Below are 27,834 nucleotides of genomic sequence, written 5' to 3'. Positions count from 1 at the left end.
GTAGTAACGCCATATTGCTCCGCATCAGTACCGTCTGCGTGCGTATTACGTGTAAATACAACCACCATTATTTTTCACGATCTTGTTTGTGTTGTTCTTTGCCGTAGTGTACGCGAAAACATAACATTAAGCGGCAGTGCTGATTAGATTACACATTTAACCCTTACCAGGCCCTTACATTGAACTAAAACTGGAATTTAGGAACAATTTATATTGATTCGTCTATATCGACATTTCGCCTATATCGCCACTTTGTCTTCATCCCTTTGAGGTGTCGATTAGGCGAATTCTACTGTATAAGAGAATGCTTGTGGAATGTTTTAAGTACACATTTAAAAAATTTAAACTTTTCTAAACAAGATAATAAAAAAAATTACAAAAAGTTAGTAAACTGAAATATCCCAACAGGAAATGAACAAAGTTCATTAATTTATACCGAAACTTCTCAAACCGTTTAATTTCAAAAAAGAAACTACAAAGGTCGGAATGTGCCATAGCAGAAATTAATTTCGTACGATCATGCTGAAGTTACTTAATTAGCTTACTCCATACAAGAAAATACAAAGACAAATATTGGCAGGCTAGCCGCTAGCCCACAAGTTTGCGTTAAATTTAACTTTGAATTCGCGTTTCAAAATGGTTAATGTCATAACAGCAGAAACAGTTTGGATTGAAACCAGTGATATGTAGGCTATTAACATAACCTATTTTAAGGGCATCGCTTTATAAGCTTTGCACGGGATTAGAAAAAGGAAAAACGTTCGGAATAAGCTAAGCAGTAAAGCATTTTTTTCTCGAATTTATTTCCATCTTATGATGTTTCAATTTGTCTCCATTTTTCGTTATATTCATCGCGTAGTTTTTCTGAATACTGCAATGTTCCCATCGTTGCACGGCTGCATTCCCAATGTTGTTTCGAATCCTTTTTTAAAGAATAACCTTTCAAAGTAAGGTGTTGGCCAGGATTATACAACAGATTATCGTCGTCAAGCGTCGCATTAGCTGTAACGCATTCCTTTTCAAACTCTTCATTTAAGCGTTTCAAAGCTTCGGTGTCAACCCTCATTTTTTCAAGGTTGTAATCTTGGATTTTCCTCCAAAAGGTCGCGTTGAAATGGTCAAAAAGCGCAGCATCAGCTTTATTCCATTTTCGAATTTTTTTCCTCAACTGCTCTGGTAGCGGTCCGTCATTTACTTTTATCCTTGAATTCAGTTTTAGCGTTCTCATGTCCTTCCACTCCCAGTTCATTAAATCCTTTGATACAGTAGCACAGTTACCTTAATTAATCAATAATCATACTTATAAAAGAAGCATACCCAGTATCAATTGCATTTTAGCAGTCAACCAATATTCTCTCATCTGATGTACTTTACCTTAAACAGAACTTCTGATTCCAGAAAATAATCGGAGATCAAAACCAGGTCGAATTGGGATTCTATTTTCTTGATCGCTGCTCCAATATACTCGTCTGTTTCGTTCAATGGGTTGAAACCAAAGTCAAAAAATTCCATATTCTTTCCGATAAACCACAGCTTGTCTGAACAAATGAACAATTAATTGGTAGTTTTTAATAACAGGATACAATTTTCACAATTATTCACTCGTGTTTGATTTGATAATAACAAAGCAATACAATTTCATCTTCATATTTCACAAGACAGTAAAATGGTTTGTTTACATTTCTCAACTTTCATTTCGACTATATAACACATAAGCGATTATCATTTTACTGTAGTAGCTATTAAACCTGATTTTCTTTGTGTTTTATTGCAGTTATTTGAAGTCTAATTGATTGAACAGAAAGAAAGACTATTATGCTTACCTTCATTTTCAGGGTTCGCATAGCCATAAAGTGTCGGAGCCATATCAAGCCACTCATTTATATCGACTGGCATTGTCGTCGGGACCTTGTGAAAAAAAACGACTTGTTCGTAATAATAGTCAAATATGGATTCAAACAACCTTCCAGGCTCTCTTAAAATTGTGACATATTTTGTTTTGTGTTTCGGCATGATTTTTTCCACTTCAAACGAATTGAATCTGTGTGTTAAAAATTATATTTATTTAGATATTTCTCATAGTAGGCTATACCTCGAAGTATTTCAGTTTAAGCTGATAAGCTTTTCATTTCTTAAAAAAGCTTGTCATGTACAGTAGAGCTGGCATATAACGGACAAGTCGGGACTAGCGATATTCATCCGTTATACACGATATCCGTTATATGCGAGTTCTACTGTGTATAGGCCTATAGGGTATGGTGCAAAGCTTACGTTGTATGCTGTTAAAATATATGTAACCTTAAGAGTTTTATCGACCTTAGTTAATTAGCGTAGTATTATTCATTCATCATTACACCTACAACTGCATTCTACAGGCTGCTGTACCGCCTCGGGTCAACGTAGAGCTGTTGACTTTGTTAAGGGTATAAGCCTGTTGGAACTAACCGTTATTTGACAGTTAGCAATCATTGTCGCTAATTGTCAAAGCACATTGTAAATTTCCGACGAAAGAACTGTTTGTGAGTAAAATCCTGATAAAAAATTTATACGACCACGCAGTAGGCCTACTAGCGGCGCCTAATCTTAAAAAATGATTGTAGAAATTAATTGTTATTCAAATTGTGGGGTAGTGCATTTCCGTGGGTCTAATGTTTACAAAAAGGTTTGCCCCAAGTTCTGTCCGTCATGTGCTTAATTACTAATTGTCAACAGCCGACTACGGCTACAGAATTCTTAGTTTCTAACAGCTATAGACGCTAAGTGTTTTCGGCTACATAAATTTTTCTATAACCTTAAAGCAATATTGTTATATACTGTAGTAATACTTTGCTGGCCCAAACTTTGAACCCGGCATGGCATCAGGCGTTTTGAGTCCAATTGCATTACATCATTAATTTAAGACGTTGTAATTTCAAACTCAGTCTTAAAAACATTTGAGCTTAAGTTTTTAACACCGTGAACCAAGCCCATAACTTAAGCCTACCAAGCTTATGTCATTTTTGAACTCGAAAAGCAACAGTATATGGCAGAGAGTTTAGAAGCAACAATTATACTTTATAGTGTAACTTATACAAAAGCAACCACGAAGACTTTCAATTTTCTGGCTATGACGTTCAAGATTTGAATTCGGCAGGAATTCATATAATGAGCTTGAAGAACACTTTGACTTCTGAGGGTATCTTAACTTAATTCACCCGTTGAATTACCTGACGCTATTGTTGTGTGCAGTTAGAATATTCTAACCTTTTGTCGGCCGAAAGGTTTTGATATTACAATAGAAATAGCTCACAAGAAAATGTGTTTTATTATGCGTGCTGTACACTTTCTCATCATTACAAATAACCAAGAATATAAGTAATACTACTGCTTATAAGATCAACAACCTATCTGTTGATTTCGATGATTCACTCAGTTAACGCTCTCTATCTCGATGTCTGCTCTCTGGTAGAAGTGCAAGCTTACAAAACGTGAAAGCGATGGGAGTTAAAATGTTCGACCGGAAAAACGAAGCAATTCGTAACAGGAGCATTGAGCGAAAAAATGTTTTGACAAGGTGAGATACATATAGCTAAAGCTGACACATTGAGACATAGATAATAATAATTAGTGTTAAGATTAAGAAGCAGGCATTTCCAGTACAGACTTCTTATCAGCATAGATGCTGGAAAACAACCTGGGAACGTACTAAAAGGAGTGTTCACACGAAGTTATTCAGAGCAAGTTTCCAAATATCAAACGACAGTTAAAGTGTTTGTCAAAAAACAAATTCATAAACTTCAATCAATAACTAGAAAACACTTTTCCCTAGCCTATACGTAAGCTGAACCCCACTACTTATGCGAGTAAAAAACTTTACCTCATATGATGACAGATGACATTGTAGTCTTGTTCTGGTTTGAACAATGGTAAAACCAGTTCCTCAGTGAATTTATGTGGGTAGTCGAATTGATCGGCGTTGACTCCATTTGGTAGTGCTATGGTAAGGTTGTGGGATTCTGCATATCTCTCGATCATATTCATCAAAGATGTGCCAGCAGTTTTGTGTGTCTTCAAGAACATCAAATACTTTTCTGGTACGGCCTGTTTCATCTAAAGTCAGTTTGGATGTTCAATTTTAATGTATACTGGCAATCTTATAAAATCAAACGCTCATGTGATGAGTGAAGATTTTACTTCAAATTGTAAATTATGCTGGCGAGAAAATGTCGCAAAAAGTGATCCGGCGTTATACGGATAAGTGTAATATTGCCAAAATATTCACTCTATTAACAGAATAATGTGTTAATATAGAAAAATTTTCTAAAACAAAGTACACAACATACTGTGATAGGTGCTAGGACCAGAGGTATCAATGAGACAAGGTAAGACAATAAATAGCCTACATTATTACGATAAGAAACAGAAACATTTAACATGTTAGTTAGCACTTCCCGCCTCCCATTGGGTTAAGATGCGTGTTTTTCTGGTCTATGAACTTTGAAGAGTGCTATGGAATCATTCCTGTAAGCCAAACTTCCAAGAATGTTACAAACCGAATTAACCAACATGTGCGTAAATCAAAGTCCGTTTCAGACACACATTTTTAAGCCCGATTGTGAACCTTGTCCTATGGGCTTGGTCCTAGGGAGCCCTCGAATAAGTCGTACAGTTGATAAGTATACAGAGCTAGTTACAAAATTAAAATATTTATTTTACTTTGTCACCGTCGATTTTTTCAAAATCTTTGTCCAACTTTCTGTTCGGGTATCTGCAAAATGATGCATTCCATTACATAATGATGCATTATTATGCCTTGCGCGATAAAGTGCCAAACAGATCGAACACTATAAAATTGTTCAGAACCAAACTGATCGCTTTAGTAAAATCTGCAAATAAGTTATAACTTCAAACTATAATTCGTACATAGTGTGTAGATTTTTTTTTAAATATTCACTTGACATTAATTGAATGAATTATCCGGACACCTGTAGGGCTGTAATACAAAATATGTAGGTTTTGCAACATAGATTGACTGCTGTTATTATTGAGTTGTTCTTGTTAAAACCAAATATTTCGCTTTACAAAATTACCTCATTTTCTCCACCACATAGCTTGGTGGTCTAAATTGAACACGTTGTCCATGAAAGCATAAAATACATAACAGCACAAATAGTGCCAACATGCACACAGGTCTATGCATATCCTTCTGAACAAGTAAAAACAAATGAAATCAGCTTCAGCACGAAGAAATCCTATTTCTAGTAAACTAGAAGTTGCACTAATATACATGAACAATGCACCTGCAGTTTCTGTATTGTTAACATGTGCTGGTATAGTCAGTTATTGGCCGAAAAAGTGGAAACTGTAATGCGATGTGACAAGCACCCTTTTCCTGTTTGACGAGGCATATTTTGTTAGTATTACTGGTAACACTAACTAGCTTACTGGCCAAACTAAAACATGTTATTTCGTCTCTAAACATGAAAACATTGTTGCATTTGTAACTTAATAGGTATAGCCTTATATGTTAATTTTAAAAATCAAAGTGATTTCAACCATTTTTTGCACCAAAAGAACAACATTTTGGCTAAGAACAGGGAAAATATTTACAGACAACTATAGTCTTCGGTTAGTTATGGTCTCTGGAGCTATAGCCGTTAATAGCCTAATATGCTATTTGGATTACATACGGATCATTTACCAAAAAATGCGTCCGTATACATTTCGGTTTCGTGGAATTACCTATACGTATTAAGCTTTGACATTTGTGCAAATCCGAATGTGCTGACTTTCAACTTAACAAAATAACTTATGACGAACAAACAAACTATATATAGTTATATACCTTGAAGTAACTTAAAACGGATCTTAAGTATAGTCTAAAGATTAAGACGGTATTCAAGCTTACTTTAAAATGGGTAACTTACTTTCTTCTGCAAAAGTCGGGGTACCAAACTACCAACTCATAAAAGACAAAGGGCGATTCATGAGATCCCTTGCCAAGATTGTAGCTCCATGTACATTGGGGAAATTAAACGTTCACTTTTGACTCGGATAAAAGAACTTAAAGTAGATATCATCAACTTTCGACCTGAAAAAATATCCTTCAGTAGAAACGCCTTAGAACATGAGCACACTTACAGTTGGAAAGACGCACATGCTCCGAATTTTGAGGAAGATTATTGGAAACGTAAATTCATTGAATCCTTTCACATTGACAAGCATGATAATGTTAGTAACGATAAAAAGATACCTTGCTTTCTAGTTAAGTATGCAGCATTATGACATCACATAATTGTTCCTAAGAAATTTAGCAAGTAGTAACCAAGCAATAAATTCCTTTACCTCATCGCAAAAAATTTGATTACAGTTCCCATTGCCCTGATGATCAGGTAACCCGAATGGGCTAACGAAACGTTGGCAGAAAAAAGTTTCTCTATTTCACCAGTCTTACAGTCTTGTGAAAATTAATTGACCATAAAAATAAAATCCCTTAATGTCAATTTTTTTCCTTTATTAAACGTTAAACTTCACAAACTGTCATATATTTAAGTTTTAGTACTTTATATGGCCTCCCTTTATTTTTTATTAACTCCATCACTCTTTTTGGCATAGATTCTATCAGTTTTTGGCAGTTTTCTCTAATTTTTGTGTCTCGATACCATACTTGAATAATGGCCTCTATTAATTTGGTCATGGCTGTGCAATCCAATTTCTGTAGCCGAGATTTTGTATTGCTCATAATTTGTCAATGTGGTTAAGGTCTGGCGAGTTTCCAGGCCATTCTAAAACATTTAATTTGTGTTTCCTGAAAATTTCCTTTACTTTTTTGGCTGAATGACATGGGGCAAGATCCTGTTGGAATTATCCTACACCATTAGGAAATGCTCTTCTCATGTCTGGAATAACTTTTTGTTCAATTACAGAATTGTATTTGTCCGATTTCATCATTTCAATAGGTAAAAGTGATCCTACTCCAGAAAAATTAAAACTGCCCCAGAACATCTTTATTTGGGGATGTTTTACAACTTCATTGAAATGAGCAGGACTTAGCTGTTCACCCTTACTGATCCTGACAAATCGACTGTGCTTTCCTTGAACAAAAAATGGCCTTCGTCTGAAAATAAAACCTTCTTCCAATCTTCTACTTTCCAATTTTTGTGTTTTCTAGCCCGTTCTAATTTTTTTCTTTTCATTTTAAGAGTAAGAAGATGCTTTTTTAGCGGCTTTTTAGCTTTTCTACCACTTTTTAGCAGGCGGCGGCGCACGGTACTTGAGCTTATATGAACTCCGGCATGCGCTAAATCCTTTTGTAAATCAAAACTGATTTTCCTAGGATTCTTTTTGCTGTTTCTAAGGAGGACTGCATCATCTTTTGGGGTAGTTTTTGGCTTTCTACCGAATATTCCTTTGTGTCTTGGACTAACAGCTTAATCTTTCTGTTGCTTGATAATCCGACACACAGACTTTTGGCTGACTCCTACAATGCTTGCAATAGCTGTTTGGGTACAGTCAAAGTGTTCTAAAAGAGTAAGAATGCGACTCCGCTTTCTTGGAGTGATATCTGCTACTTTAAATCACAGAAATATCAACAAGCCTGATTCTCAACTACACATATAGAATATCACTTTACTATAAAACATAGTTAAACGGTTTAAAAATCATCTATGACAGGGGTGGGCAACCTTTTTGAACCCGAGAGCCGCTTTGATTGTTAAATTTTTACTGACGAGCCAAGTCATAAGAACTTATGACGTCATAAATAGTTTATGTCGTTTAATTGTTCCATATCTGCATTCCTCAATCGAAAAATATCATTAAATTTGGATAATTAACAACTTGTCATCAATGCTGGCCTAAGTAAGGAAAAGAAAAAGAGAGAAACGTTCATAAACGGTACTTTTGGTAGCCTTTACAATTTATTTGAAATTTTACGATTCGACTAGACTAGAAGAACCACAAAAAACATGCCGGTGAGCCGCAGTTTGCCCACCCCTAATCTATGACGTCAAAAACGCATTTTACAATTGTTACGCAATATGTAGTGGATTTATACATTATTCGATCAGAAAATGAAATTGCAGCTATCGAGATATAACCAAACACACCCCCGAAACATTGTGCAAGGACTGAAACATAACTTTAGTCAATTTACTTGCACAAGACTGTATTAGATGTTTCAGCGTTGAGGTAAAACGAATCTCTTTTCTTTCATCCAAACACATTAAGGAGTATAGCTTAAAAGGAGTTTATATACCTGTCGACAAATGCATACGGTACAACCAAATCGAGCAAATATTGCTCTAAACGTTTCGGATAGACAAAAATGGTATTTTTGCTTTCTGTGTAGCTTAGTTTCGGATATCAATCAACTTGACTTTACTCAAGTCTTACAATATTTACCAAACGACTCGACTTTCTTAATTACTAACGTTGGTTTAAAAGACTCGTGACTCGAGTTTGATTACTCTCTGCTGGAAACTTCTAGTATCAATAGTTATGCGACGAGCTTACTCAATTTTAGCCCTGGGCTCCAACCAGTCTTAGTGTGCCCCTGCTACTCGATCTTCAACGGAGCTGTATGTATTCAAAGTTGATGGTTGCAGAACCGTTTTATCGTTTCAATAGCATGATAAAAGCAAAAATAGAATAAAGAAGAACTTCAAAGGTTATAACTTGTTATTAACACCAGATTGTGCTCAATTTTTCAGGTGTAACTATGTAGTAGCCTATGCTCTATACCAGGACTGGCCAACCCGCGGCTCGCGAGCCGCATGTGGCTCTTTGCCCGGTATTATGCGGCTCTTTCGTTCATATTGTATTTGTGATTTTTAGCTTATACAGTATAAATGACTTGTAAATTTCTGTCATTTTCATGTTAGTGTGTAACATTTACAATAAACGTAGTTGAACAAAGGTGTGTATGTGAGTGAGTAAGAGACGGGGTGATATTCAAGTGTGCCAATGTGTATGATGTGGCTCTTTGCGGCTAACACAGTAAGAAGTGAGGCTCTTAGTCTCTGACTGGTTGGCCACCCCTGCTCTATACTATAAATTAATACCAGTGGTTCGTTTCTCAGAAAAGAAATTTCGCGGCACACTACATTGAATTGCTTACCATTTCTTTTAGAACGTTTCCGTTTTCCGTTTTCTCATAAACGATTAAGCCTGCTTACTATAAAATTGTGTTGATTCAAGCTCTCTGGCTACTCGGCCTCTGCCCGAATTCAGTTTTACGTAGGCCTGTGTAATACAACGAACAGCTTACAAGCTTGCGTACTTGTTTTGAACATTTTTGCCAAAACCGACTTCTATCATTGCGAAGTGTTGAGAATGGCGGGTTATTCGAGAAATAAATACAAAAGCAATAAACTAACAACCATTTTTTTGGCAAACGTTTCGAGTTAACGAGTTGACAATGTATGTTTACGAGTTGACGAGTGCAAAATACAATGGTCGATCAAAAGCCTGTCAAAATCCATATAATTACCGTTTACATCGATGAGTTGATAGTATTCTGTAATACTTTCACGAGGCATAGTTGGGCACGTACCATAACTTTATATCCAACAAGTTTATTGAAGGAGAGCGGCTGGATTTTTTGATTGAGCAACCTTATTTCTTCTGACCCAAATGATGACAAAATAATTGTCCAATACAATGACCATTGACCATGTCAGGAGATTTAACTTATAAGGCTCAAATCAAGTAAAGTTTTTTGAAAAAAGTGACTTGATTTAAGTCGAGTCAATTAAGAAAATAAGATTTGAGTCATATTAAGTCAGCTGATAGCTAAAGTCAAACTATACAGAAAGCAAAAAATACCCTTTATGTCAACATAGAATTAAAAAAATTGCTTCGTTTTGCTGCGCTGTACAAGCGTTTGTCAACAATTGTTGAGTAATCTTGCTTCGTTGCTTCGTTTTGCTGCGCTGTACAAGCGTTTGTCAACAATTACTTAAGTAATCTTCGTTGTACGTTATACTTTAATGTTTTGGTCCAATGAAAGATAGTCAATTCGACTCATTTCAAACATTGGCTTTGCTCAAGTCAAGTCTTTTATGTAACTTCTAAGAAAGGGAACCCAAGCCAAATGTTTGTAAAAAGGGACTCGAGTCCGATCGGGTTCGAGTATCTGGCTCGAATCATTACGATTCTAAATAGTTACATGAACTTATAAGGAGAGCGATTTAAGAGTTATTTCGTACATGCTGTATTTCAGACATACGAATGATACGATCTAGCTCAATTTTCTGTAAATCATGTTCTCTTATTGGCTGCTTTGTGATTGGAAGATTTGTGCTGAGTGAAAGTGACCTAGTGTCAAGCTGAGAAACACGGTTGTCATGAGATGTTGCGCTTACTCCACAAACCATTAGCAATAAGAGTTGGAAAAATTCAAATAAAGTCACAAAACTGATCCCGAGCCATAATCCCATCAGTCCGCCTATATCACCTGATGTCACAAATCACAAAACACTATTGTTAGTTTTAAGCAGTTAATGAGTATTATGTTCAGGGTTACCGTTCAGTGTCACTGAACTAGACATCGTTAACAAAATTTCGTATTTGCTAATTGCAAAATTACTTACTTATTAGGCTAATTTCCGTGTCGGATTTTGTCTGGCTGGTTCTAACGTAGCTTAGAGTATCAAAGTGTATGTCGAGCATGAGATGATTTCCTCGGTAAATTGCAACATCTTGGACTGATTTCATAAAATTCAAATTCATGGCTCCAGCATATATAACCTCCACTATTAAACAGCAGAAAAACATAGCAGAGATGTATTTACGTCAATTTTTAAATTTTACAAACAATACTGTAGCAAATTACAGTAGTTTATTTGTGACCAGATATAGGCAAATTGACGGTTAAACAATCTCATTTACAACCTACTTCCATTTGAGGTATTAGCTGTAAGAAATCGTGCGACCTCGATGCTAGGAAAGGTTGAGTAGGTCACTTCCGTATCAAATGTAACAAACTGGCACGGTTCGGCACATCCACATTTGGCTAAAGTATACTCCGACGCGAAGTGAGCTTTGCAAAGGGTTTTATAGAACGTTTAATAAGCGCACACATGAGTTAAAGTTATCACGCTGTTTAATCGTAATCGTAACCACGTAATCGTAACCACATTATTCACTAATTTATAAATGTTCGTATAAAGAACTGAGACAAGCATTTTAAAAATCAAGAAGATTTAAAAGGTAATATCAAAAGAAACTCCCCTTCAGTCGATAAAATAAAAGCCCTAAGTATATCATCAAAAATAGCAATAAAATAATTTCTAAACCGGATATAATAGTTATTTAATAGATTAAATTTTGCAAAAATAACATGTTGAATATACGTAATGCATCTTTCACTGTAGTCAGCCAAACGTATAGATGTTCTGGGCTTTAGCAACTTTTTTATAAAAAGTATTTTTATTGAATATACTTTTTGCAAAAAAACACACTTACACTGCACTTACCCTCAGCTGGTCCTGCGCAGTCTAATATTTCAAACGCATCACATTCTTCTACCTTATCTGTTGCCACATTTGCCCAGTACGGTTTGCATCCACATATTTCAATGACGTACTTAGTTCTAAAAATAGAACTATTGCGAAAACTACTCATCTTTTCTCTGATTAATCCGTTCTATAAAACATAATTTATATACCGTATAAATACAAAAAAAAAACATAAAATAAACTAAAGGTTACGCGAAAACCTGCTATTTACCTGCATTCAATGTAGCAAGCAGCTGTACTGTATTTGGAAAAGTAACTTAGAATCTTTGTTTTTTTGGAACAAATTCCCCAAGGCGGATACATAAGAGTGCGCTTGCAATAGCAAAACGCAATGTTACACGCCAGCATTTTCATAAGCATGACAAAGTATATCAAAAAGAAATTAGTCTAAGCGGATGGAGCAATATGGAACAAAAAATACGTCAAGTACCTTGTTCTTCCTCATGACAATGTGACCTGTGTGACCACTTGGTATGGAAACACCAAAGTTTTGTATCAAGGCCGGCTCCTTGCAGTCGTGGATATAAACTTTGACCCCAGCACCCGGAAACCCATAGTTAGGATGCGTAGTGTATCCTTTCTGAAGAAGATTTTATTATTTTATTTTCTGAAGCCTATTTTATTTCTATATATTTATTATATTTTTATTCTTTTCCGCTGTGTCTGTTGTTTATCCTTCTTATAATTTATATTATAGGTGTTATATCTTATTTTAGTACAATAAAAAAACTTTTACATTAAATTAGTTCACCTGGTTGATATCAAGGATAAGCACTAAACCGTTTTGACTGCCAGGCACATTCTGCATTGCATCGTGAACTGCAAATGAGTAGCATAATCCCATTGGGGTTATAACGCGTGTAAAGTTCAGGAAAAACATAAGTGAAATTTTCACGTGAGGCCCTTGCTAATTTTTTAAACTTACGTTTAGTGCGCCGTTCAGCAGTTATTTATATACGTTGTAGTATGTTTTGAAAAAAATGGTTGTACTTGTATTGAACAAGGTTTGCTGCGGAAAGTACATCTTTTTAAAGTGCTATCGCTGAGTATCCATCCTTTTTCTTTCACTTCATCGCTGTGGAAAAACTTCTCTTTGCCTTGTTTTCGGAGAACTTCATGATAAAGTTTAACCTCGTGGGGCAACCAATCGTTGTAAATGCTAAGACTAAGAAAAAAAAGTTTTATAAATTAAATGCTGTGACTATATAAGACCTACCTTTTGCTTTATAGATGTACCTATGATTTTCTAGCGAAATGCGGTCATTGCTACGTATTAAACGTTTTTTACATGTGCAAACAAGTTACCTGTCAGTTATGTATGGAGATGAAGCTTGTATGAGTGCATCAATCGTCGCTAATTCCAATGTCGAATCTATGCCAAAAAATCTGCAAAGATGTTTGCTTAAGTATGGTATTCAAAAACAGGTTGGCTGCAGTTTTCAAACATACGTTAATATGCTGAACAGTGTACAATCTGTTAGAATTATTTTTATTCAGCAATATCCCTGGTTGCTTACGTTCAATGATCTCGTTTTGAGATAAGTGCTTATGTGTATTGCAGTATTAAAAGGATTGTTCCGCTAGCTGGGAAGATTGTTCCGAACGTAATTAAACTTTTAGTTTTCATGCGTCTTTTGGTCAAGCTAGAATAAACCTTTACCGATTATAATTGCAAATTGTGAGTTCTGGAAAATCAAGAGCTGATGTGTATTCCTGATGTGATTCGGTTGAAGTCGAAAATTGAGCGTATTCATGAATTCTGTAGATCAGTTGCCATAGCAAACCGCCATTTAGTGCAAATACCAAGGAAAACCATAAGAATCTGTTCAACATACAGATGTTAAAAAATAAATTTTTATTGTAATCATTAGGGTATACAAAAAAAATAAGGAGACAATCATATACTTGCACCTATGAAAAAAATTCCGTTTTGATTTTCGAATTTGCGCTGGTCCATGACATGTTGTTTCAGATGCAAACTTTTCCAGCAAACTTTTGATAGGCCTGCTGCTCATTGTTTCTACTGGAACTAGATTAAAATTTTGTTATGTCTATAGCCTACGCATGAGCTTATTTGACACACTTAAGCACAACTGTGACTTAGGCGCTTAAAAAGCGCAGAAACAGAAACTTATATCAGAAGTATTATATACAGTTTATGAAAGACCAAAATTTTTAATTATATAGTACAATATTAATGTGATTACTGCAACTTGGCTCCCATTTCTTTTTCATAATAGACTTTTGTTGTTTCTGCCAATAACGTTACCGTAGATACTTTTTACACGCTGTCTAGCTTGATACATTTTTTGTTTAAACTTTTGTGTTCAACATATAAACTGTGCGTACTTCGTTAAGAAAGCCAACACATCGACTATGATGCCTATGTACAAACAGAGTATAACAGTTTTAAGCTTCGCCTTCATTAACCTTTCACAGGTTGAAAACTATATATAACCTTGATTTTCCGTCTTTAGTTCAGTATATTCAATTAGTCATACATAATAACTGAATAACTGACCACTTTCAAAACCAATATGACAATTATTTTAAAACAAAGTTACACACATTAGATTATGTGTTGCGCCCGCAAAAGTATGAATATTGCATAGACCTATATACAAGCAGAAGTGTGCAGTCGGTACTTTAAAAGTACCGTCAGTAACGCTACCGGTACTTTGGAAAAATTTACCGACGGTTCCGGTATTCGATACTATTTTAAAAAAGTAGTTCGGTACTTTGTCGATATTTGCTACCGGTACTTTTTTGTCCGAAAAATGCTGCTGCAAGTGCAATGTTTGCCGCAATTACTTCCCCGGTAAAGGTTACTTCAGGCCAAAATATATGTGACGTTACTCGTTTGAAAGTTAACTTGACATTTCTGGATTAATAAAGATCAACAGATGCTAAAATAGGTATTAAGGATTAATTGACATGTATTTTTGAAAAAATACTTGTTAAAATTTTGAAATAATCAGGTGAAAAGTACCGATTACCGGGATCGACTGAAATTTCTTTAAAAAAGTAATTCGGTACAATGGTACCGGTATAGATACTGAAAAAGTACCGCGGTACAGTAATTCGGTACTATAGTACCGCGGCACTGCCCACCTATGCCAACAAGTGCTGATTGGTTGCACATTATTTGCTACATGCAGGTTTGAATTCAGCTTTTACTCGAAGTGTAAATCACAACATTACAATTTTAATCGTCTCCGTAGTATGGTGTTAAACTAAAGCGTGGTAGTGCCTGGTGGTAATACCAATACTAAACTGCTTAAACTGTGCAAACCCACTTCAATTCTCGACATCGCTGTAATGCTGTTGGAGAAATATCCCGATAGCAATACCAATATATGATCTTCATACTAAGTCTCTCGCTAAACGTTAATTTTTTGTAGGGTACATCTGCTCTAGATCGGTTATTATAAAAACGGAAAAATTGCAATAAAGAAAGATATTTAAGATGTCTAATATTGTTTTACTATCTTTATAAGATAGCCATTGTTTTGCTATTGACAGGTTTGTATATAGTATATATGTATATTTTATATACTATATACAATCAATTTAAGTTAGTTTTTGTTATCATGATCCACTGTAATCCTGATCATAAATATTTCATGGTTCTCCTTTCATGCCTGTTTTGTTTAATTTATTCTGTTTTTCTGATGATCAAATCTCCTCCCTGAAATAAGATTGTTTTCTGCCAGCATACGAACATTTTGATGTTCTTGAAGAAGGTTATGAACCACTGGGCCAAATATTAAATGGAAATAAGAAAGAAAAAAACGGATCGGAAAAATTGAAGTCAAATTACTGGAAAATCATTATGAATTGTCAATGTTCCTTATAAATGCGGAGTTAAAACTTGGATCGATTCAATATCGCCCAAACAAATTGACAGGGTACTTCTGAAACGCAAGTTTTGGTATAACTTTCATTAACAAACAAGCAACTAAACTCGTTATAATGATCATTAACTGCAATTTGTTTAATAATTTAATCGATGCATGCCTGTAACAGTTTGAAATAAATCTGACAATTGAATGTAGGCTGAATTGTACACATCGTAGGCTTAGTCTATTATCCAAAAGTTATGTGGTTGTCGAGTTTATGTCGTAATTGCATCGAAGTCGTGAAGGAAATGTGTGGATCAACTTTTCACCAATAAACGAGCGCCAGTATCAACGTTTACCATCGGTTTGAGTTTACAGAAAATCCTTTTCGTTATGACATAACAAATCAGAGAATATGCTACACGGAAATGTATTGTCATCACAACAGTGCATTTATACTCAAATGTGATCAGTGTATTGTCGCGTTATTGCAGACACTATATGGGATATACAGGGTGGGAATAACGGACGTGTTCATACACTTTGTTAAATATAATAATATAAGTAAATCATTATCGCATGGGTAATTTACACACGTAAGTTTTGTTGGGCGAAAGAAAGATTATAGGTACAATTATTGTATTAAATTAGTATTAATTCAAACATATATTTAAAAAGCTAAACCATGTGGAATCACGGGAATTAGACAAAAAGACTTTTCAAAAATTATCAAAATTTTCCTGTCTCATATCATTACAACATACAAAAGAAGTATCAACTCTAATATGATTTAACCGCGTGCCTATATAATAGTTGCGTACGTGCCACGATAACAAATAGCCTTGATGGGGTCTCATCCCAAAGGCATGCTCATAAAGAAACTATCTTATAATAAATTATATTTCAATACAAACGAAAAGTTTCCGAAGTATAAACCAAACTCTATTCCAATGAATAACTTTACGTTACGCCCTGACACTAAATGATACTACACATAAGCTTCCGGATAGGGGTTTATGTTACAGTGTAACCATAAAAACGTCTTTAACCCGTAATGTAGCTTGGGGCTTCAAGTTTAATGAATTGCGACATCATGCAGTATTGAATTTAGACTATTATGGTATATCATTCTGAAGGCGTACTTGTCAAAATAGCAGTGAGACTTTATTACGCTACATTTAACTTTTTGGCTCCAGCGTAAGACAATCAAACTTCTCTACTTGTTTTGATGACAGCATTCTCGTCGAAAAAGTGTCTTTTTGCGTAATCAACCCGGTTTCGATTTGGGTATTTTTGCTGTCATCAGTTGTCGCACCTGCTCCGCAGATGATAGCAACAAAGAGTTGGAAAAATTCGAACACTGTAACGAAGCTAATTCCGACCCATAACCCTAACAATCCACCGATGTCACCTTTGGAAGAGAAAGATTCAGGATTACATAAAAATAGAACAAAATCGTACGTAATCACATTAAAGCTATAGCCAATAGCCTATACATGATGACCATTTGGGCAGAGGTGGGCAGTCGGTACTTTACAATTACCGTCGGTAACGCTACCGGTACTTGGCAAAAAATGTATCGACGGTTCCAGTGTTTGGTACTATTTTAAAAAAGTAGTTCGGTACTTTGTCGGTACTTGCTACCGGTACTTTTTGTGTAAAAGATGCTGCTTCAAGTGCAATGTTTTCCGCTATTATGCCCACGGTAAAGGTTATTCCAGGTCAAAACATATGTGACGTTACTCGCTTGCAATTTTACTTGAGATTTCTAAATTAATAAAGATCATAACAGATGCTAAAGTTGGTATTAAGGATTAATTGACATGTACGAGTTCTCTTCAAAAAGTATCTGATCTTTTCTCTTCCAAGCAAAAGTAGTGCTAGAAGTTCCAAGCTCCACCTGCTCCAAGTTCTTTTGGGATATTGTTATGTTACTATTAGTCTGTACGTGTGAATCGTTTCAAATCGATCGACCATGTCATTCTCTCTGTGTTAAGCATTAAATGCAGGTATAAAGTACGTGCCTGGTGATTTTTTTTCACGCAAAATCGCATTTCAATGACAGAACGCATCGAACAAAGATATCGCATCGAGCTTTTCCAAAACCTTGGTGACAGTCAAACTGAAACAATTCGAAAGATTCAGCAGGTTTTTGGAGACGACGCTTTAAGCCCAACACAAATAAAGGAATGGTTTAATCGCTTTAAAGATGGTCGATTGTCAGTGGAGAGCGAGCCACGCTCAGGGAGGACATCCACAACCCGAAACGAGGAGGTGATTGAGAAGGTTTGCCAATTAGTAGCCTACTGAAAGATCGTCGTCGTTTAACAGTACGAAAAATCGTTGCAGATGTGGGAAAATGCAGGGGAACAGTTCATTCCATCTTAATCGAAGATTGGCACCTGCAGAGAGTGTTGGCGAAATTCGTTCCCAAGCTGCTGACGGAACAACAGAAGGAACTCTGGAAGGAAATTGCCCAAGGCATACTGAATTGTGCTAACCATGACCCAGAATTTATGAAGACTATCATCACTGGCAATGAAACATGGGTTTATGTTTACGACCCAGAAAACAAGTTTCAATCCTCACAATGGAAGCATGTAGAATCTTCAAGGCCCAAAAAAGCACGACAAGTTCGCAGCAATGTGAAATTGATGATGACCTGTTTTTTTGATTCCTGCGACATTGTGCTTCACGAGTATGCACCCGAAGGCCAGTCAATCAACAAAGAGTACTATTTGGAAGTTCTACGTCGCCTTCGAGAAGCTGTGCGAAGAAAGTGGCCAGAGATGTGGGCAGCAAAGAAATTCTGGCTTCACCAAGACAATACACCCGCTCATTCCGCCCATGTGATCCAATCTTTTCTGGCCAAAAACGACATGTCACTCGTTCGCCAGGCTCCTTACCTTCCAGACTTGGCACCATGTGATGTCTGGTTTTTCCCCCACTTTAAAAACACTCTAAAAGGGACACGATTTCAATCACGAGAAGACATTATAGAAAAATCGACGGAGGAGCTATGGAGCATTCCGGAGGAACAGGAGTGGAAGAAGTGCTGGGAATAGGGTATGGACCGCCAAGGGGATTGTTTTGAAGGAGATTAAACAAAATTTTTGAAATTTATTGTGTTGTGTGCTTTATACCAGTAGGTCGGATATTTTTCGAACAGACCTCGTATTTTTGAAAACATACTTGTTAAAATTTTGAAATAATCACGTGAAAAGTACCAAGTACCGGGACCGACGGAAATTTCTTAAAAAAAGTAATTCGGTACAGAGATTCGGTACTTTTTTCAAAAGTACCGACGGTATCGGTATTGAAAAAGTTCCGCGGTACAGTAATTCGGCACTATAGCACCGCGGTACTGCCCACCTATGTATTTGGGTCATTAGGCTAAGCAAAATATGAAAGTATTTATCATCAAGATTTTTTTAAATACTGTCGTAGTGTTTTTTCTAATATTTTGGTCAGCGTACAATCCTTGTATGCACAGTGCAAAGTCCTACAATCGGCACAAAATCTTACATATAAGGCTGATTTCCGACACAGATTTCGATTGGATAATTTCCCTGTCACTGAGGCTGTCAAAATAAATGTCCAGCATCAGATAGTTCTCTCTGTAAACTGAAACTTCTTCGATAGCTTTTGTAAAGTCTCTTCCGGTGGAAAGCTTCACCACTTTAAACAAACAAATATTATGTTAAATTGTGGAAAGAAGAATCGCAACATCTTAAATTAACCTTTCAAGTTGTTTGGTGAAATGAGGTGCTGTCCAATTTGAACGCTAGGAAACGTCGAGTAAGTGACTTTCGTTTCGTAAGTAACAAACTCGCATGGTGTTACGCACCCACACTTCGACATGGTGATTTTTGACATAAATTGAGCTAAAACAAATTTATTATAAGCTAAGTATTAGGTTTATTAAGCTCAAGATAATGCCATTTGATATAGGCTACACCTTGCATAATTAACTTCTTTGTCAATGTAAATTTTAAACTTAAAAACTTCTTTCCAATTACAAATTTCCATCTTTATAGGCTTACTTTAAAAAAAAAGGATTTAAAATGACATACGTTTTTAGTTTAAAAGTAATACATTTGGAACATATCATATAGGCTGACTAGAATGAAAGAATTTCCGTTTTTGAATTTGCGGAAAGTGTGTGTGAAAGTATTTACTGGTAAACCGAAAAGTGGCACAATAGTTTAAGTTTACATTCAACTTCTCCCGCACAGTCAAGTATCTGCAAAGCATTACATTCTTCAACTTCATATCTTTTCACAGGTGCCCAATACGGTTTGCAGCCGCAGCGTTTGATGACGTAATCAGTCCTTAAGCGTATAGCAAAAACAATTAAATTATTAGTCATCACAGACAACTAAGTAAAATACGACTGGGTTGCAATCTGTAGTGGTTAACCTGCACTCAATATAACACGCTGCTGTGCTGTATTCCGAAAAGTGACGAAGTTTTGTTGTTTCTTTCGAGCAAATTCCCCATGGCGGGTTCATCAGCTTTCGCTTTTACATATAGTTTGCATGAATCATAAATAGTTAGAAACATAGCAATTAAGAAGAGGAAGTTGAAATGTAAAAAATACCTGAGTTCTTTGCATAACAATATGACCACAGTGACCGCTAGGTACGGATACACCAAAGTTTTGTATCAACGGAGGTTCTTTTGCCCCATGGACATGAACCTTAACTCCAGCTCCTGGAAACCCATAGTGAGGATGTGTTGCGTACCTTTCCTGGAAAAAAGTTATTTCTTCATACTGTACCACACTTAATTAGTTTTGAACAGAATCTCCTTTCTCTTGCTATACTTGATTGATATCCAAAACAAGAACGAGACCATTTCCACTACCGGGGATAGTTTGGATTACATCATGGACAGCAAAGGTGTAACATATTCCCATAGGAGTTAAAATGCGTTTGAAGTTCTAAAATAATTTGGCAAAGTTATCTTACTTTAAGTATGGCCTATACTAAACATGACACACGCCCCAATTTTTTTTGTTGTGTCAGAACGTACTTTAATGGAGCAAGCTTTGCTGCGAAAGCTACATTTCTTTATTGACGTATCGTTCAGAACCCAACCTTTACTTTTTAATTCGTCACTGAGTAGAAAAGTTTTATTTCCCTGCTTTCGAAGCTCCTTGTAATAAAGGTCAACTTCTTGCGTCCACCATTCGCTGTAATTACTAAAAAAGCAAAACCTTTGCGTTGTGATGTATGTTTATTTTTTTGTGTAACTATAATTTGTTTTGAAATTTTGAACTTGTTTGAATACGTATAACAAATTGCTTTTTGTATAATTAATATTCAAATAATAAAAGTAACTTTGGGTATAGCCTTTACGCGTAACAGAAATTAAAATAGACAAGAACCCGTGAGGCTTGTATGGCGACGATACTTCTATCAGTGTGTCAAGGGTTTGCACTTCAAGCGCAGATTCTATACCAAAAAATCTGCAGCATATATTAATAAAATAAGGTTTTGGTTATTGTACAGTAATCTATTTGGTGAAACAATCACCATTCCAATATTCGACTATAAAGAAATTGTTTCAACGCTCTAAAAGTTTATGGTGTACTAAAGAATGGTTAATGTTGATGATGTTACTTTAAAGTACAAATGATCTTGATTTTTGATCTTGATGTAAAGTATACAGAAACTACAAAAATGAAGTAAACATACAAAAACCATATGATATAAAACATCATTTTTTTAATAAAAAAATAAGCAACGACACACAGCTTCTACATGTATAACTTGCATTTTACCGATTGTAATTGCAGATAGTAACTTCAGGAAAATCGAGCTCGGTCTTATACTTTTCCTGAATACTAGTAGATGTTGGATATTCAGTATACTCCTGAATTTTTGATTTCAGCTGCCAAATCATTCCACTGGTTAGCCCAAGCATTAAAGTCAACCAAATGATCCTGTTGAAATAAATTTGATGCAAAGAAATTATAGTATTTTAGAACTGATATGTTGAATTTAAAACAAAATCTAAATTTAATAAACTTTGATGTACCTATTCACCATAGTATAACACTATCCCACTAAGTCATGCTCTATATTACGTTGCGCATCTCACCTGTGAAAAACTGTTCTTTTTTGTTTGGCAATTTGCGCAGGCCCATGACAAGTTGTTTCAGATGCAAATTCTTTAAGTAATTTTTTAATGTCAATCATTTTGATTAAAATTGTTATAAATTGCTGCTAAAAATAGCTATAAGTATTTGCACACAGAATTATAATTAAAAATAAAAGATTAAAATAAAAAAAAAATAGATATTTGATATAGCCTAAATTAGTTGATTTGTTTGCAAATATTCTTTTCGGATGCTTGCATTTATTTTTTTTTTGTACAAAAGCATTACGTATCTCCAGACCATCAGTTGTGTGCTTTATGTACAGGTGCATAGTAACGTGCTTAGCGTATTGTATGACGTGCATATTTTAAAATATTTGCTTACATTTTAAAAATTTAATAAAAACTTAAACAAAAAAATCACCATGCTTATAAAAAATTTATTGCTCCACGTATAAGAACGCAAATACATAATCCTGCTTTTTGCAATCTTTTTCCATAATTTTAATACGGTTCTACATGTTCACGTACGGTAAGGTGCTTAACTAAGAGTGACCTACGGTTTTACATAACATTTCTCTTACTTTATAACCTTCATGACATTTCCAAGCGCGAGTTATCATCAAAATTATATGCTTTAGCCTAACGTAAGGCCTGAACCTTACCTGTTTCTACAATTTCAAGTCGTAAATATGCTAAGGACCTTGCTATAGTATTTATGTGTTATACATTAATAATTTACTTCGCTGGTCAAAGTGCCTGACTAAGTGGAATACGTTTGACTAATTGCAACGTTTGTTGCTAACATCGTCCAATTTTAAGTGATGTAGACAAAAAATGGTGTAAAACCATTTTGCTGCTGAAGGTCAATTTAATATTAGAAATAAATTATAAATTAAATTGGATTTTTATTTATTTATTACACAAAAATTTATTTTGAAGCATAAAATTCAGAAGAAATAACCTACGTATAAAACGGAACTGCATGGAGTTTATGTAGGCCTACCATATTTTCATCGCCGAAAAAGAGGACAATTTCTCCAGCAAGTAGTCTACAATGCAAATAAAGTTTTACGTTTAAAGGATTTATCCGATGTGTTTGGATAATTATACGCAAAATGCACAAGTAATGCATTCAGCTTCAAAATCATTATGTCTTTTTCTGAAACAAGGATACTTCTGTCGCAGTTCATCAGAAAACACAGTGTTCCTCTTTGGCATTATTGCTTAGCTTTATTTAGATTTTATGTTTGTCTAAATTAAAACAATGATAATAAAAATGATTAGACCTCATGCTGTCGCTGAAAAGTCATTTGACTTGACTTAGGCCTCATGTCGAAAAGTCACGTAAACATATAATTCTGTTGAAAATATAAGCAAGAAAGCGCAAAATGCAAAAAAGGAGGACATTTGGGCATTTTCAGTGTCTTCGGAGGACAATTCATTTTTCTTTAGAAAAGAGGACAAATCCTTCTAAAAGAGGACATATGGTAGCCCTAGTTTATGTCCATAGAGTATCTGTTTGCCTCTCAAAATGTTTTGACGTAATCGTATACGCATCGCACAAAGAGATTTATAAACAGGTACTGACTTATTGAAAGAAAGTTTGACATGGTTATATAAAAGTATTGTATTTGTACTGTACTGTACTGTATATTTACGAAATAATTTATAAGATTTATCAAAGCCAAGAAGGAAAACGCATTCATGCTATGTCGTAATGACTGGAGCCATCGACTTGACTCGATTACTCAATTCAAATTGCAGTCTAATGACGTCATTTACGTCAATGATCGGAAATAACTTAACTTAAACCGAATCACATTGTTGTAGTTGCAACAACCAAAAATTTGTGCTTTGGAAAAAATAACACAAACCAATAATTTCATAACAAATTAAAGTTATCTAAAAAAACATTAACAAGACTGAAAATGAAATGAAATGGGTAACTAAAATGGTCAATATCGACCTCCTGGCGTCGATAAGAACAGGACTGTGTTAGGAGTCGATAAATCCCTTATGATCAAAAGGAGAGCTAACGGTAGGTAAATGAAAATGGTCAATAAGTTTGTTATTTAACAATAAAGCGTCGATAAAATTAATATCAAACATTTTTATTCATTCATTTTTTCATCCATTCAAAAACAACATATTTTTTGATGTCACTTCTTTAAAGTACGTTAACAACAATTATTTATCAAAGTTAGTAATATTCTTCCGCACTTCACCAGTAATTCAGAGTTTTTTAACGCTTGAATGTTAAAATAACCTTTTAGATATAATAGGCCTACTATAGCTTCATTCTAAACCTTCTCTGTCATCTAAACTAGGTTAAATCAAATTTTAACCGAATAGTTGTTAATGAAATTTATGGTATAACGATATTATTACTAACGATTATTACACCATTGACCGCACAGTGGGAAAACCTCCTTCCCCGCTTCCCAGCTGACCTTGTTAATTTTAACTAGGCCTATTTGCATGTCTTAACCTGTAGCTATCTAACCTAACTCAACCAAGACAACTTAACCTACAGACAAAATAGTCACTTCATTGAAGTTGAATAGGCAGTTGGGTGAAGAACCTTTTCTTGAAAACGTTTTAACTGCATTTGAAACCTGCATAACTACATACGGTAGCTTATTTAATTTTGGTCTGCCGGTGGTAGATACGGTATCAAAGGTAATACTGTGTACCATGAATAAAATGGGCGATTTTCAAAAAACATTTGAGGAGCTCCTGCTTAAATGAATGGTAACCAACTTGATGCAGCTTTCCGTCTGACAATAACAAAGTTTGTAAAGTTAATTACGTTAATTAGTTAAAGACTTGAATTTACCAAAATTAACTTAGATTGAAGCGACATGACTCAAGATGTGGCTGTATGATTCGACTTGATTTAATTAGGCTAAAGTTTGTGAAACTGACCAAGCTATAACTCTGCCATACTTTCACTAAATAAAATTAAGTATGCAAAATACCAAATCCATAAAAATCATAAATCTTTACGGTCATCAATTCTTCAAATTACTACAGACATTTTTCTTTTTGTTTGCAAACGGTCATCCATTAGCTTAGCCGTTTAGAGTTAGATTAAAGTAAGGATTCCCTTGGTAGAAGTCTCGATGGCCATTTTGTGGATCTTATGGAGATTTTTGTAGGTCGCTCCTACCTCAACCAGTTTTAAACAAAATACTTACAACCAACTTGTAGACTAACTACTTTTAGTAGTAATAAAACGCTTCTCTATATCCTGGGCGATAGTCAAACTATATACTCACAATATAAGATACGAGTAACTTGTATGGCAGCTAAAGTACGAGTTTTGCTGGGGTCAAGAGCTTAATATTTGTCTGTGCTTATGTGTTTAGATATAAAAATATCACTAGTTAAACTTCAGCCAATCTCAGGAAATATTACTTAAAATTCACCTCCCAATTATTATATTAGTAGGCTATTTAGCCACTATTTTACAATTAATGAAGTTAGTTAAATTTGGCGCATCAGCGCAACAATTAATTAAAAATCTTCTAAATGATGTTTTCGGCGTATGAAAATACTGTACTAAATAATAAAACTAAAACTTTATTCAAGTTGTTGTAGTAACTGCCAGGTATGATTGTTTATTTCTTTGCTTCTTAATTATGATAATTTTCTTGTAACAAGGTCGGGGAAGTCCCGATCTAGTAAGCGTTGTAGTTCTTTTCTGGTCCTTATTCCAACAGCAATTTTAACTGAGCACCCGCTACAACTTCTCATGACGTCAGCAATTGTCTGCTGTTTTTTAGTAGCATCCTGCAATTGCTGACGCTGCATGGTTGATGGTCGGTATAGCACCCAGCTATTGGTGATGTCATATAGTTGCCCATTAATGATTTAGAGAGGCAGAGTCATAATAATCAGAACAGCTGGTGTTATTATTGTACAACAGACTGCTGTTTTTAATATGCACCCTTTTATTCTTTTCTGCTCAGTAATTGGCAGGCTGATGTTGGTTGCTGCTCTGTAATTAATAGGCTGCTGTTGGTGACGTAATGAACAGCAGACTGTAATCGCTGGAGTAGAACTCTGCTATTGGTTGCTGCTGAAACTTGGACAGCTTACTGCAGTACTGTTTGTTTGCAAACCAACAGTGTTGAAGACGTGAAAATAAATTATGGTATCCTCACCCACTCATAAAATAAGCTGACTGTAGAAGATAAAGCGGTACAGGCTCTAGGCATTTAACTATTTTAAAACTAGAGAGATAGAGAGAATTTATTTCACCATTCAAAGTAAAACTAAACTATCACAATACAATTCAACAAAATTGATTGGTGTGGGGCAGCGAAAAGACCTCGCGATCATCCAGGTCAGTTGCCCCAGATTCTATTGTAAAAAAGTACAATGGAAACGGATAGAAAAGAAAATGAAACTCAATTAATTAATACAACACTGCAAAACAGAGACACACCACAGAACCAACAGTAGAAGATTTTCTTTTAATCAAATCAATAACAATATGATGCAAAAGAAATCAACAACCATACATCCATCACCCTATTCACAATTATCCGAACAGCACTTCCCTTACACAAGTCCACTTCTCAATTGATATGAAAACTATTTATGAGACTTAATGTTTTTATATTGTTTGGTAGTTTATTCCAAAAATTAGGTCCTCGAAATGTTAACTTTTTTTACCTTTTACTGTTTTGGTTAGGGGCAAGAATAATTTAAGTTGTCCTGTTTTGATCTAGTGTTATATTTGTGTGCTGTTTGGATTTCGCTGAAATAGTCGTTAAATATTTGGGGAAGAACATTTGTGTAATAATTATGCATGAATTTGCCTGTCTATAATTGATACATTTGAGATATATTTAGAATATCGTTTGCTTTATAAAGTGTAGTTTGGTATATTTGTTACTATTGATAATTAATTAGTCTTGCTATTTTATTGTGAATTATATTTAACAGTTTTAAATCACTATTTGATGCAGATCCCCAAACCAATATACCATATTGTAAAGCACTGTAAACAAGACTATAGTATAACATCGTCAGAACCTTTTTATCGGTAAATTGTCGAATTTTGTAGAGACACCACAGATTCTTGACAGTTTTTTGCAAAGGTCTTCAACATGATAATTCCATTTAAATTGTTCATCTAGTATTATGCGTAGATATTTAATTTTGGTAGCGCTTTCTATTTTCTTGCCATTCATGATCAGGTTTACTTTTTGCCATTTGCAGATTTTAGGTGTTGTTATCATGAAAGAAGTTTTACTATAATTTAAAGAAAGCTTGTTAATTTTTAGCCAATGATTTACTTTATCAAGTTCGATTGTAATTTGTTTTTCAATTTCTGCAATATTTGAATACAAATTGTATAATACTGTATCATCAGCAAATAGTCTTGTTCCAAGGGAAGTGCTGTTGGTTAGATCATTTATATACAGCAGAAAAAGCAGTGGCCCTAATACTGACCCTTGTGGCACACCTATTGAGATGTGCCTTTACTCTGATAAATAATCACCACGCTTGATATATTGTTGTCTACATGTCAAATATGATTTTATCAATTCGTTAGCTTTGTCATAAATGCCATAGCAAATTAATTTCATAAGTAATTGTCTATGAGGTACAGTATCAAAAGCTTTCTTAAGGTCAAGAAACACCATACACATGTATTTATTATTTTCTATTTGATGGTTTGCATATTCATTGATACCGGTTACTGCTAATACAGTGGAATGAAGCTTTCGAAATTGATTATGGTGCAGAATTTTGTTATTATTAATAAAGTGTATAAGTCTACTGTATGGAATTTTTTCAAATACTTTATTTAATTGACTTAAAGACTAATTGGTCGATAGTTATTAGGATCATTTTTGGCTTCATTTTTGTACACAGGGATCACTTTGCCTGTTTTAAGTTCTGGCGGGTAGTTACCAGTGTTTATGGCTGGATTAAAAGTATGTGCTAGTGGTTCAGAAATTAGATACTTGCAATCTTTTAGTATCTTGGCTGGTATATCATCATATCCTGGCGTTTTGTTGCTTTTTAGTTGACTTATTTGATACTCAATTTCTCAATTACCTATTTCAATAAATTCCAATTTTTTCGAATAAATCTTTTTAACGTAGTGAGTACTGTCGTGGGTTTTTTCATTGTCTTTAAATTCATAGGCTATTTTGTGGCCAATGCTTACAAAATGTTCACTTAGCAAGTTTGAAATTTCAATTGGGTCAGTAATTGTCGCACCGTTTATTTCAATTGAATTTGGTAATATATTTGTTTTACTACGTTTGTTCAATAATTCACCTAGACTTGCTAGGCTACTCTACTAGGTATAACTAGGCCTAGTGATCTCAATAGATTTTTTGCTCGATTGCACTTCTACCTGCACTCCGGAG

At 34.9% G+C, this 27,834-nt stretch overlaps 3 protein-coding genes across 3 annotated transcripts; all 3 read right to left on the bottom strand.

The window, feature by feature from the left end:
- Positions 1 to 13: 13 nt before the first annotated feature.
- Positions 14 to 6,178, bottom strand: LOC143462420 (galactosylceramide sulfotransferase-like). Its single transcript, XM_076960588.1, has 8 exons — positions 5,907 to 6,178; positions 5,280 to 5,371; positions 5,070 to 5,185; positions 4,696 to 4,747; positions 3,857 to 4,089; positions 1,824 to 2,041; positions 1,375 to 1,538; positions 14 to 1,255 (listed from the first exon to the last, which is right to left on the bottom strand). Exons 2-8 carry the CDS (start codon positions 5,301 to 5,303, stop codon positions 812 to 814), a joined length of 1,251 nt encoding a protein of 416 aa, XP_076816703.1. The 5' UTR covers positions 5,304 to 5,371; positions 5,907 to 6,178; the 3' UTR covers positions 14 to 811.
- A 3,633-nt stretch (positions 6,179 to 9,811) lies between these two features.
- LOC143449520 (bile acid-sensitive ion channel-like) lies at positions 9,812 to 13,513 on the bottom strand. Its single transcript, XM_076949757.1, has 11 exons — positions 13,410 to 13,513; positions 13,159 to 13,320; positions 12,804 to 12,884; positions 12,490 to 12,657; positions 12,250 to 12,367; positions 11,929 to 12,078; positions 11,733 to 11,810; positions 11,457 to 11,625; positions 10,877 to 11,020; positions 10,572 to 10,733; positions 9,812 to 10,435 (listed from the first exon to the last, which is right to left on the bottom strand). The coding sequence occupies exons 1-11, from the start codon at positions 13,511 to 13,513 to the stop codon at positions 10,170 to 10,172; spliced, it is 1,602 nt and encodes a 533-aa protein (XP_076805872.1). The 3' UTR covers positions 9,812 to 10,169.
- A 2,288-nt stretch (positions 13,514 to 15,801) lies between these two features.
- On the bottom strand, positions 15,802 to 21,561 carry LOC143461062 (bile acid-sensitive ion channel-like). Its single transcript, XM_076958820.1, has 11 exons — positions 21,443 to 21,561; positions 21,123 to 21,284; positions 20,727 to 20,807; positions 20,372 to 20,540; positions 20,163 to 20,279; positions 19,938 to 20,087; positions 19,757 to 19,857; positions 19,553 to 19,668; positions 19,078 to 19,221; positions 18,863 to 19,015; positions 15,802 to 16,748 (listed from the first exon to the last, which is right to left on the bottom strand). Exons 1-11 carry the CDS (start codon positions 21,538 to 21,540, stop codon positions 16,516 to 16,518), a joined length of 1,524 nt encoding a protein of 507 aa, XP_076814935.1. The 5' UTR covers positions 21,541 to 21,561; the 3' UTR covers positions 15,802 to 16,515.
- Positions 21,562 to 27,834: the final 6,273 nt, after the last annotated feature.

This window comes from Clavelina lepadiformis, chromosome 1, assembly GCF_947623445.1.
Source record: "Clavelina lepadiformis chromosome 1, kaClaLepa1.1, whole genome shotgun sequence".
Lineage (NCBI taxonomy): Eukaryota > Metazoa > Chordata > Ascidiacea > Aplousobranchia > Clavelinidae > Clavelina > Clavelina lepadiformis.
The sequence above is the reverse complement of the archived record's forward strand: the minus strand, read 5'-3'. Positions and strand labels throughout refer to the sequence as shown.

Excerpts from the sequence above, each read along its gene's own strand:
- LOC143462420 (XM_076960588.1), bottom strand. The coding sequence starts at position 5,303 with ATGTTAACAATACAGAAACTGCAG. Across the intron at positions 4,090-4,695 it reads AAAAAATCGACGGTGACAAA|ATGAAACAGGCCGTACCAGA; the intron begins GTAAAATAAATA and ends AACTGACTTTAG. Across the intron at positions 2,042-3,856 it reads GTCATCTGTCATCATATGAG|ATTCAATTCGTTTGAAGTGG; the intron begins GTAAAGTTTTTT and ends TTTAACACACAG.
- LOC143449520 (XM_076949757.1), bottom strand. The coding sequence starts at position 13,513 with ATGAGCAGCAGGCCTATCAAAAGTTTGCTGGAAAAGTTTGCATCTGAA. Across the intron at positions 12,885-13,158 it reads ACAATTTGCAATTATAATCG|ATTTTTTGGCATAGATTCGA; the intron begins GTAAAGGTTTAT and ends ACATCTTTGCAG. Across the intron at positions 12,079-12,249 it reads TTATCCTTGATATCAACCAG|AAAGGATACACTACGCATCC; the intron begins GTGAACTAATTT and ends AATCTTCTTCAG.
- LOC143461062 (XM_076958820.1), bottom strand. The coding sequence starts at position 21,540 with ATGATTGACATTAAAAAATTACTTAAAGAATTTGCATCTGAAACAACT. Across the intron at positions 21,285-21,442 it reads AAAAGAACAGTTTTTCACAG|GATCATTTGGTTGACTTTAA; the intron begins GTGAGATGCGCA and ends TTATTTCAACAG. Across the intron at positions 19,222-19,552 it reads CTGTGCGGGAGAAGTTGAAT|CTCAATTTATGTCAAAAATC; the intron begins GTAAACTTAAAC and ends AATTTGTTTTAG.